At 36.2% G+C, this 11,432-nt stretch overlaps 2 protein-coding genes across 2 annotated transcripts; one reads left to right on the forward strand and one right to left on the reverse strand.

The window, feature by feature from the left end:
• Positions 1 to 81: 81 nt before the first annotated feature.
• On the reverse strand, positions 82 to 5,357 carry LOC144640786 (methionyl-tRNA formyltransferase, mitochondrial-like). Its single transcript, XM_078499859.1, has 9 exons — positions 5,195 to 5,357; positions 3,927 to 3,993; positions 3,348 to 3,454; positions 3,122 to 3,202; positions 2,568 to 2,690; positions 1,975 to 2,014; positions 1,802 to 1,864; positions 650 to 728; positions 82 to 433 (listed from the first exon to the last, which is right to left on the reverse strand). Exons 1-9 carry the CDS (start codon positions 5,317 to 5,319, stop codon positions 306 to 308), a joined length of 813 nt encoding a protein of 270 aa, XP_078355985.1. The 5' UTR covers positions 5,320 to 5,357; the 3' UTR covers positions 82 to 305.
• A 133-nt stretch (positions 5,358 to 5,490) lies between these two features.
• On the forward strand, positions 5,491 to 11,035 carry LOC144640787 (phosphatidylinositol 4-phosphate 5-kinase type-1 alpha-like; the record flags this gene model as incomplete). Its single annotated transcript, XM_078499860.1, has 7 exons — positions 5,491 to 5,746; positions 5,951 to 6,027; positions 7,396 to 7,509; positions 8,440 to 8,490; positions 9,884 to 9,963; positions 10,438 to 10,512; positions 10,993 to 11,035. Coding segments are annotated over exons 1-7 (474 nt in total), but the record flags the coding sequence as incomplete, so codon positions are not given.
• Between the last annotated feature and the right edge of the window lie 397 nt (positions 11,036 to 11,432).

The following is an 11,432-nucleotide window of genomic DNA, read 5'->3' on the forward strand; positions in this document are numbered from 1 at the left end:
AAAAAAAAAGATCTGAAAAGGTCTGAAATGTCTGTCAGAACACGGGAAAGTAAGGGAGATCCTTTAAGAAACTAATACAGGCCACTTGAAGTATACCCAATAAAAAAAGTATCTTTTAAAAAGTATCTTGAATCAAATTGTTCTTTGAAGTAACCACAATGTGCCTAAACAGCCTCTGTTTTGGAAGTCACTCTATGTTACCTCTGCGTATACATCTCATAATTTGTAATCAACCAAAATCATTCTCATTTTTTGTGCAGGGATCAACGTTACATAACACGTAGGCTACAAGCAGAGAGTTAGAACTAAAGAACCAAACAAAAAAGGCAAATAATTCTTACTCTGGACGAGAGTGCATTCCAGCGCCTGCGGATATAGGACCATGTGTGATACGTCCAGTCAATGTAACCAACCTCCTTGGTAAGACGACGAGCTGTCACAAATCACACAACACTTAATATCTTGCCAAAAAAAAGACAAGGCAGCAAAAGAACATTTGGTTTGACTGTAAAATTTTCACTGCATGCATTCCTTGGGGCAATTTATGGTACCGCTATTAATGAGGGGTTTTAAACAGATACAGGATGTACCAAGAAAAGATTCTTTCATGAATCAATAAAACATTATACTGTACAGTTAGTATACTTACCCCAGCTGGCTTTCATTTGTTTAAGTGGCTTTGCAGGATTTTTTCGTAATGACTCCAAATTCTCAAGAGTGTACATCAACTAAGAATGTATAATAACATGGTATTGTTAAGTCTGTAAACAATGCCTGTCTCTGAAAGTCACAGTTAATACTATCTCAGTCTCAACAGATGCTGACTTTCAGCACTGTGCCTCAAAAATGGCAAGCTAAGCTGACATTGAGAGCCATGCACTAACAAGATTTGGAAAATCGCTTGAAATGGCAGATTCTGTCATTCAGAACTTTATGATAGTAATGCTACTCTGCAAACACTGCTTTTTAGGATTTTTCTCTTCAGAATGTAAAAAACAGCTTGAAATAAACTGATTTCACAGGTACAATAATGTTGACACAACAATAAATCTTGCATATACAGTGGAACCCATCAAGAACATTGCTTAATATTGTTTCTCAAGTACTGTACAGTGTTTGCTTTGGTAAATAAATTTTGTTTGTTTGTGGGTAAGACTGAAGTATTTTCTGTTTCAATGTTCATTGAGTTTACGTTTGATGAAGAAGACTTCCTAAAGACTCAACTTTGGATTTTTGACTCGACTTTGGATTTTCTTTGATTTACTTTCAAAAAACTTTTTTTTCCAACATTTGAGTTGTTAAACTCAGGGTGCGGCTTATCTGCGGGTGCGGCTTATACGCGGGTGTTTACGGTATATGTTTTGTCCAGGTTGGGATTTCAGAATGTTTAACAGCGTTTTATTACAAGAATATGTATGGGCTTTTTTCCAGGACAAAAAAAGTGATTATGGTAAGGAGATGACTGTATTGATGAGGTGACCATAAGGCAAATAGCAGCAGTACTGTCTTTACAACATCAGTAAGTCAGCCATTAGCCTTGAGAGGCCTGGACTAATAGCTGCATAGTGCAGCTGCAGTAGACATAACACTGCAGTCGTCTTTGGTCTGGAATATCTTGGATTTAAATGCCCAGAGGACTTTGAAGCAAACATAGGGACTCCTGATGAAACCATTTTAAAATTCAATTGCTACTTTAACAATATAGAGTGAAAGAAGTAAAGGTGATTTGTTAGAATATGCCAAAAATCAGAGGGATTTGCAAATTGAAAATGTTTTATGACCAATATAATATATTACTCACCATTTTTGTGCCAAGTATTGCAAGTTGATCAGAAAGGTCATCATACATAATGTCTTCTGGAATCTTTGAATAATAAATGCAACATCACACTCTCAAAAGCTGTTATTACTTATACAGAAAATGAATCATTTGTTAAAATCATTTTTTTTAAATGATGCAAACAATTTCCAAACCTTGAATGTTTCTTGAAGCAAACTCTCTCCAGCATCAAATCTACAATAAAGAAGTAACACAAAAATAATAGGAAAGTGAGGATAACAGATTCTGTTTGCAGGCAAACTGCCATCTATACAGCAAGACATTGTTACTATTTTAATCCAAAAGTGATCACACTTTATGAACTCCTGATAGTGCTGGGTTAGCTATGTTTAAGAGACTATCATAAAGGCCATTATATTTTACCCATGATGGCTCAAGTAGAAAAAGGTGACTCAGGGATTTTCAACTGATGTTTGCACCACACCTGATCAAATATTATGTACAATATTGCACCATTCTTACAAATCAACTAAAAAGCCAAATCAGTGGGAAAAACATAAGGTGAAGTAAAAGACTCAATCCAGAGTCCAGCATGCTAACCATTAGGCTACCACCCCTCCCACCTCAGAGAAAAAGTACTGAAAGTAGTACAATTTTGTTTTCCAACTTTAGTTTTTCCAACATTCAGTTTTAAGTTCACGTTCAGTGAATTGATAGTCATCTTCAACATCATCATCAACTGCAATGTAATTTAGCATTTTACAAATTTATACAGATTCTTGCTGACCTGTCCCTAGAGACCTCTACTATGGAGACCCCTGTCTCCTTTGCTCCACTTAATATTGCATGTGACATTGGAGCAGCTCCCTTCCACTGCGGCAAGAGAGATGGATGAATGTTTATGGCTCCACTGAAAAATAAGGAATAATGCATGCCCACACCATGATCACCACATACAGTCAACTCTCGCCTTGCAGACACCTCGCTATTACGGACACCCCGTTATTACGCACAGGAATTGAAGTCCTGGCAAAAAGGATTACTGAAAATAACTCTCGTTACTACAGACTTCCTGTATTACGGACACCAAATGGTGGTCCCAAAGGTGTCCACAATAGAGGGAGTTGACTGTATTACTTAATTATATTGTACATTATATTACCTGCTAATTTAAAAATTAAGTTCTGGACTTACAATACATTGTGTAAGAACTGACTGAGGTCCATATACATTTTAAACCCAAAAAGCAAAAAAATAAACATGTAATACTATCTGGACAGACCGACCGACCGACCGACAGACAGACAGACAGACAGACAGACAGACAGACAGACACCTTACCATGGAAACATATCCAGGACATGATTAGGTATCAAATAACCAAAAGATGCGACAACTGCAATGTCATATGGGTCGGGTGGTCTAAAGAAAACAAGAACAGGCAAATAATAAGTGAACTTTTTGTCACTTGCTTGACAAAGTTCTTCCCTTTATAAAACAAAATCAACTATTTTTATATCCATCTGCAAATTACTATTGATGTTGTGCACCAGAAAAATAGTCTTACCCTTGATTAGGTTGCCATCCTTCCTTACCATGCCAATAGTGAATTGGGATGTCATGTTTTATGCTGAATTCTCTTGCAGTGTCTATGGTTTCCCCATTCAAAGGTTTCTAAATAAAAAAGGTACAAAAATTAATTTTACAATGTTAACTTCAGCCATTATTCAGTAAATGCAGTCTTAGAATTCTGGTCTTTTTTCAGTCCATTCCACAGACTAACACCTCTTTCCAGGCTGTCAATTGCTCTTCTCAAGAACATTTTATATATTTTTACTTGAAAACTTCACTGTCACAGTGCCTCTCTCCACCCAGGTGTATGAATGGGTACTGCTGTGGGTAACCCTGCGATAGACTAGCAACCCATCCAGGGAGGAGTAGAAATACTCCTAGTTGCTTCATGCTATGGACAATGGAATAAGCTCCAACCCGATGGGTCACTAGGATACCACACCTTTACCTACTACTTTTTTTCTAGGATTGCCTTTAGATGTTGCTATAAATAACTTGACAACAGACATTTCCAATATTATATTAGTGATCAGCTTTTCTAACATTGTACCTGCCAGCTGTACTGATAACATACCTTGATCACTCTTCTTCTCTCAGGGGGACACACAACATCAATGAGTTTTACAATAGAGCCTGAAGTTCTAAAACAAAAATATTGCTAGCAATATTATCTCTGCACATAACTTAATACTTCAACACACTAACAATCAAAAAATGATGAAAACTGGGTCAAGAATATCTCCTTCCATCGCTTGGACAAATCTGTGTGTCACATACTCTCCAGTGGACTGCCTATACATATACTGACTGAGTCCACTATATCTAGTGTTGATATGGTATTGAGCAATGTTGCACATAAGAGAGGGGTCTTACATGTAGGACAAAAATCTGACAAGTTCAGCAACCTGAGCAAATTATTAATGGAAAACCTTTTAATGACTTGTCGGCTGGCCAATGGAATTTGTTATTTCATACTTATTTGAAAGAAGGAGAAATTGCTGCCACTATACATGTACAGCTACATTGACAATTAATAGACAATGTGTTGTTCCAAAAAATATCCATACCCCTCCCTCGGAAGGTTGTTTGGTTTGAATCCCCCCACCCCCTCTGGAAATTCCAGTTAAGCCCTATACTTTCCTTTAAAAATTTTATTTTGGCTTTTGAGACCCTCCACCCCCTCAGAATTTCCATTGACCTTCCTTGGGATGGGTATGAATATTTTCTGGAACTGCACAATGGGGGGAAGGGGGAGGGGGTGAAATTCTTGTGGTCCTTATGTTTCTCAAGCGTAAAGGGGAGGGCCCAAGCCCCTTCCCTAAATCCACTATAGATATACAATTACCTTTTGTAAGACAGACGGATTGAGGTGTATTTTGTAGCATTGGCTAGTCATATCTATGTAGTCATCTATGCTACAAAATACAAAAAAATCCTAACTACTTACAGAATTGGGGGGAAGAATTATTGGGGGGGGGGGTCATCGATCAATGAAATATTGAATTAAGAGCGGGGCACTTGCCATTTTCAGACCTAAGGAGGGGGGCAGAAATGATGACAAGTCCCTAAATGGTTTCCGAATTTATAATTTTTCTACAGTAGATGGTTTATAAGCTTAACTCTGTTCTGATCTGTTCTGCATGTGAATGCAAGATGCAAAAGCACAGTAAATGTTGTACAGCTATGAAGGGACTTGAAGCTTAACAATAACTTAAAGGGCTTCACAGCTGACCTTTTTGAGTGCAGGTGTTGAGATTTGCAAATATTTACGTTCATAAAGTTGCATATCAGATAGAGCACATGATCAAACGTGTGTTGATGACATTTTAAAATAAAGCGTACCTCTTATTTTCATTCAGAGCCTTCAAAGGGTGCACAGCGAAACGATCAGTTCCAAAAAATAATATTTTCCAAGGAGGTTTACAGGTTCCATTGGCGGTCGACAAAGATCTCACCAAACTTCGCATACTTGTCTAGTTCCGCTCCGCCATGTTTGCGCGAAGAATCCGGCAACAACCGAATATCTACTCGGAAAATTCTCGGGTTAGTCGGGTTTTCCCGAAAGCGGCCGACAAGTGATTGATCTTTCTGAAGTGGTTTTACCCGTCAGGCTGTGCAGGTAGGAACTGTGAACTTGCTGTTTTGCTTTGAGGTGTTGGATCTTGGATGGTGTTTTTCTGTAAATTATGTTATTTATCTCCTGATCTTACCTCCTCTTGAAATAATACAGAAGTCTATTTTTCAGATAATCCTTAATTTTCAAAAAATTTTGCTTAAATTTGTGACGTGCATGTCGTTGAGCACGGGAGGTGATATTTTGTCGGCAGTATTTTGCTTCTTATGTGACAAAGGTTAGGCTTATGGCGACAGGGTTGAGCCTGAATTTAGAACCAGGTAGGATCATGCAGAGGACATCATTTATTTATCTGTAATTCTTGTTTCTCTTTGACTCATTATTTGTATATTTAAAAACAACTTAGCTGGATCTTTGAGAGCGGCAATTTGTAACCAAAATATAATTTCGTCGAGCGTAGCGCTGCTTATTGCTCAAGTTGTCGCTGTATATTGACTTAGTTAGATTTTTTTTCTTTTTTTTAGCGAAAGGGACAAGCTCATATAAAGTATCTCTGGGGAATACATCGGTAAAGCCAAAGACCAAACCCGCACCTTTAGAGGTAAGCAGATATGCGGAAAATGAAAGCAAGTACGATAAAGCTGTGTGCTTTTAGAATTCCAGAAATAACATTTCAGGTTCATTGGCTAATGTTCAGAGGCAGAACCAATCTATAAACCTCTGTAATAATTGTGATCGTTACAAGAAGTGATAGCAGTGTCAGACTGTTCGAATAATTATTGAAGGTTTGTTTGCATAATCGCTTGCGATATTTAATACAGTTTTGCTATATCGTACATAATGAGCATCAAATGTGCAGCACTTGCCCAGCTGAGCACGTTTGACGAGAGAGTTCATGAATTCATTCATTCTTTTGATTATTTTTAAGAAATGAGGATATAATGCTGAGCGTATAACGCTTCATTATGACCCAAAAGCAAGGCATTTTGTTTAGGCACAGGTTTATAATTCTTCTTGTACGAATTTTGGTTAACCCCTAAGGGGTTAAAGTCCCTGTGGAGGCTTGGTCACATGCCTGTCATTTAAATCAAGGTTTTGAAGGAGGGACGTACAATTTACTGGACAATTAACTGGCAAATTCTTACACATTTATGGAGTTTGATGCTTTCTTAAATGTAGTTTTATTTTATTTAACAAGTTTGCGTTTCTAAGGTGAAAATGGTAAGCAAGATGTCGGTTTGTGTGTGTATGTGTGTGTGTGTTGGGGGGAAAGTTTTATTGTTATGCTATGCAGTGCGCTGCTGGATGGGTCTCATTTTTAAGCGATGATGACATTGCTAATTGCCGTCAGGCAAGTTGACTGGATCTGTACATCGACCTATTTATCTGATGTGCGCGATCGTGAACAGAAATTATGTTTAACTCAACAAGAAATCGTCATGTAGAACACAAAGCAAGATGCTTCCGGACAGTTAGAAAGGACTTAACAAAGTATAAATGAAAGGAACAAATTATATTTGATTTGTACTATTAGATTTAGTAAACATAAATAATTTTCTACATTGTTCTTATGCAAAAGGCCAATGGAAACAATACCATGTTTGACCTTGCGCTTTCATATATCTTATATGGGATGTCACAATACAAGATAATGCAACTTTTATTGAATGTTCAGTAATTCAAAACAGAAGCTTTCCCTACTTTAATTTCTGTTAATTTTTTGACAAATTTCCTGAAAATTATTTAAAACCCCATTGTGAAACGTCATTTCATTATCATCATCATTTATCTGCCACTTCAGAATAAGTGTTTATGTAAATTTAGCAGTGAGGTAGGGTGAGGAGACCTCCAAGAAACCACCAGGCTCATAGGGGACGAGGCACAGCCAATAACATCTGTGGGTTTGCAACAAAATACTGCAAATTTTGTTTCTGATAAATGCCAATTATTTTGTTTCTATTTGCATAAGATGTCTCGAGCACAGTCCTTCACGTCTGCTGACAAGGAAAAGAATCCTTCTACCCCACGCTCCAAGATTGGGCATCGTAGGGTAGATGAGACTGGAGAAACAACATACAAAAAGGTACGTATGATAACGTATTAACTGTAATATCACTCAATAAGTTCAAATGTAGTAAGTTATATAATGAGGTAAAATATACTTAATATTTAACTTAGTTAACAACGAGGAACTAGCTGCTCCGTAGTTGGCGTAGCGTACATTGGCGTTTGTTAGCGTTAATCAGAATACTTTGGTGAGCTGGCAATTTTCGATGTTCTGGCAGTTACCAGTTTTGTGTTACTGTATTAGGCCTGTTGCTGGGGAATTTCAGGTGCCTGCAGGGTCAGAGGTATACCGTTGTGTTTTTATGTGTGTGCCTTTACATGTGCACATGGTTTTACTGTGCTTAGTGCTTGGGGTGTTGTTGCTCAATTTGAAGTTTTTACTCTATTTATTTACTTTATATTTATCTTGGGTTACTACTGTATTTTTTTTTCCACTGAACTCCTGGTTCAGCATGATAGGTGCTTGGGCTGGGGCTGAGTGTGGCGGGCAGGGCTCGTGGCTGGGTTGTGGCTAGGGCAGGCTTTTGGGGTGTTCTTGCTACCTGGGTTTGGGGTCAGCAGTTCCAGCCCCCAGCTTCCTTGGAAAACAACCTCCATATGCGACTCAGACGTTAATGGTGCTATGTAATAGGTGTAATATAAAATTTGAAGCTATTATCAAGTGGTGAAGAAGCCACGCACCCTTCTTCAGGGGAAAAGTTATAATTTTATACATTTGGGATACCAGTAACTTTTATTTAACAACCTCCTAAATTTGACTTAGCTCAATAGTTAAACCTGTCCAGTGAAATGAATAACTCTTTTAAAATAGGAATTTTTGAGAGAACAGATTTGTATTATTGTGTAACTTGTGGCACAGAAGGTATTTAGATGTTAATTTATTTTAATTCACGAGAGGTGAAAGTTCAGAAAATTTGAATTCATTTGATGTTTTATGAATCCTCAGACTCCATCATCAGCACTTATGTCAGCTATTCAATTAGGGATTGGATTTACAGTAAGTAACTCATTGCAAACAGAGTTATTACTTTTATCACTTAATTGAAATGAAGCATCTTCTCTTACAGTCAAGTGTATTTTATGTTAAGCTGTAAATCCACTTCATTCAGGCTGTTTCTTTCTACAACATTACAACACAGCCACGGTTTATTTGTGTACCCACATTTTGTGGGTCGATTATTATTCATATATTCATGCTATTGTTCTTCCTCATTGATTATTCATAATTCACGGATCGATGCCTTTCCGAAGGTTCACAAGTGCAAATGCTTTGATGATATAGGTGCGATGTTTTTGTTTTGTTTTAGATTTTCGCTCAGATGTTTACTATTGAAAATAAGCGAGTGAGCCACGCGAATGAATGTTTGATATTCAAAGATCCGATTTCCAGTTTGCAAAAGAAGGCGAAACTCAGTCAGACGTGACAGATGGCATGTCGCCGTGGGGCGACAGCCGGCGGCGGTAAATTGTGTTGTAATTTACCGAATAAATCGTTTCTCTGGAAATACTGAACGTAAAATTCTGTTTACACTCATTTTCAAGCTTGTAAAACACATCTCAATAATAAATCAATATAACCTTTCCTAATCTTGCGCGAAACGTTTTTAGATGGAAAGAGATGGAAACGCGAGATGAGTTTTTTTTAGCGAACACACCGCTTCAAAGAACAAAAGGATACGCACTTACGGGACCATAATATTTTTATTAAGCATCATTGTCGAGTTCTTTTCAAATGCATTCAAACAATTTCCCATCAAAAGTCACAAGTCCTTTTCATTCGTTTGAACCCGATATCTCAAAGATTTTCAACAATTACTTCGGAGCAAACCTGAAGCTTGCTGACGAGTAAATTACAGAGTCTTCGGTGCCAAAAGACCAGTTGTATGCCCCATTTCTGAACAAAACATTTAAAGCGGTGCTGTGTTGTAATGATTTAGTTTTCTTCCCTATTCCTTCTGCTTCCTACTCAGTCTTTTTGATGCACATGGATTTTTCTTATTTGAGTCATCATGATGGTAGACAGTTTGAGTGAAACAATTGGACTGCTTGTCAGGATTGGGACTTAAGGAGGCTTTGTCACATTATTTTTGTCATTTTTTGATTACTCTCAAATTGAAGGAACCTTAAAAAATAGTTTTCTTATGTAGAAAAACACCAACAAAGTGATAAAAAATAAAAATATGCAAGGATGGTGTCAACTGACAAGATTAAGACAGATTACAGATGACAAACTTAAAAAAAAAATGGCCAATTTTTTTAAGATGTGTTGTCTGTAACATAGCTCCTTTAATTTTTGGTAGAATTACTTCTTGGGCACCGTACTTTCAAAATCTGATGAGAAAAGAAAAAATATAACACATGTATATGAACACACTGTCTTTTTCTTAAAGGTTGGAAGGCTGTCAGCCAAACCTGAGCGTGATGTTCTCATGCAAGATTTTGCTGAAGTAGAGACTGTCATGTTTCCAAGGTGAATTTGGGTTTACAAATAATAATATATTTGATTTTCTTCTTTAATTTTTGTATGTCTTCAAAAGTTTGTTTGTTTTTTGAACTCCTGTCCAGCAGCTTGTTAATCTGATTGTTTTCTCTGCCTTGTTACTGCAAGCAAATAGATCAACAAAATGACATCAGGGATATCAAGGATTAGTTTGGTACCTAAGAATTTGTAAATTGTTGCTTCAATATCTGTAACCCTCTCAGATTGTCATTTTATCACTAAGAACTTGGCAACTGGTACATCTTCAGTCCAATAGAAATACACCAATGGCGTCTTTATGCTGTAACCTGATTTATCTTAAAATCACTTTGCGTTATTTGTTTACTGATTAACAACTTGTTTCCAACTTTACTTACAATACACTTTGCACAAAATTTGTAATTTTACATCAGTTTTTTTGGTGTAAGAGCATGTAAGCAACAAGCCACTTTGTTTCTTTTACAGTGAGGGAACAAGAGAGACTCCATCCCATCGCTTCAGTGATTTTAAATTCAAATCATATTCACCAGTTGCTTTTAGGTATGTAAGATTGTTATGTTTATATCATTCTTGTATTTGTATTTATTTGTATAGTGACACATTTGTGCCAGAATCATTATCTTGTAAAACTGAGCTTAAATTACTTTTTTAAACCATTTCTTAAGCTCACTGTGTTGTATTAAGTATTGTATAGTGTACATGTGTAATCTGATGTATGTGTACAGCTAAGCTGAGGCTGGCTACCGCGTCACTATCTTAGAGCTACAAAATTTGTGCTTTCAGTGACTTCTATAGCTTCACTTTAATTTAACATGAAGATTGACTGAGTCAGCTACGTGCAGACTGTTTGACCATGTTTTAAGCAATTGAAATCAATAATTTGTTATTTTTAATTAATTCTCTGCAAGTTACTTTTGGTGAAAATGGATTGTAATGAAAATTAAATAAAAACTATTTGAACTATTTTGAAATACTTTTTGCAGTTTGGTTTAAAATGAATGAATATTGGGTTCTTTATAGGTATTTTCGAGATTTATTTGGAATGAATCCAGCTGAATTCATGGTAAGAGTGAGATGAATTTTGTTATTGATGTTGTGTGATTTGTTCTTCTTGTACTGAAATCATATGGTACCTTTGTTAAATGTCATCATGGTAATTATTCTTATTATTACTACGTGTATTTATTTTTTAATAATACCAATAACTACACATATTATTATTATTATTATTATTATTATTATTATTATTATTATTATTAATATTATTATTATTATTATTATTATTATTATAAGTTTAATTTAAAAAAAGTTATTTTTGAAAAGTTTAGTTTTTTCTGCTATAAACTTCTGTTATTGAATTTTTTTGGGCTCGGTCTAAACTGGCATGGTCTTGAGACAGTGAAAAAAAAGCCTAATATGACTCACTTACCTGTGTCCTGGTTGACTTATTTTGTTTTTGA

Source organism: Oculina patagonica, unplaced genomic scaffold (assembly GCF_052425735.1).
Source record: "Oculina patagonica isolate OP01 unplaced genomic scaffold, crgOcupat unplaced474, whole genome shotgun sequence".
In the NCBI taxonomy this organism is placed as follows: Eukaryota; Metazoa; Cnidaria; class Anthozoa; order Scleractinia; family Oculinidae; genus Oculina; species Oculina patagonica.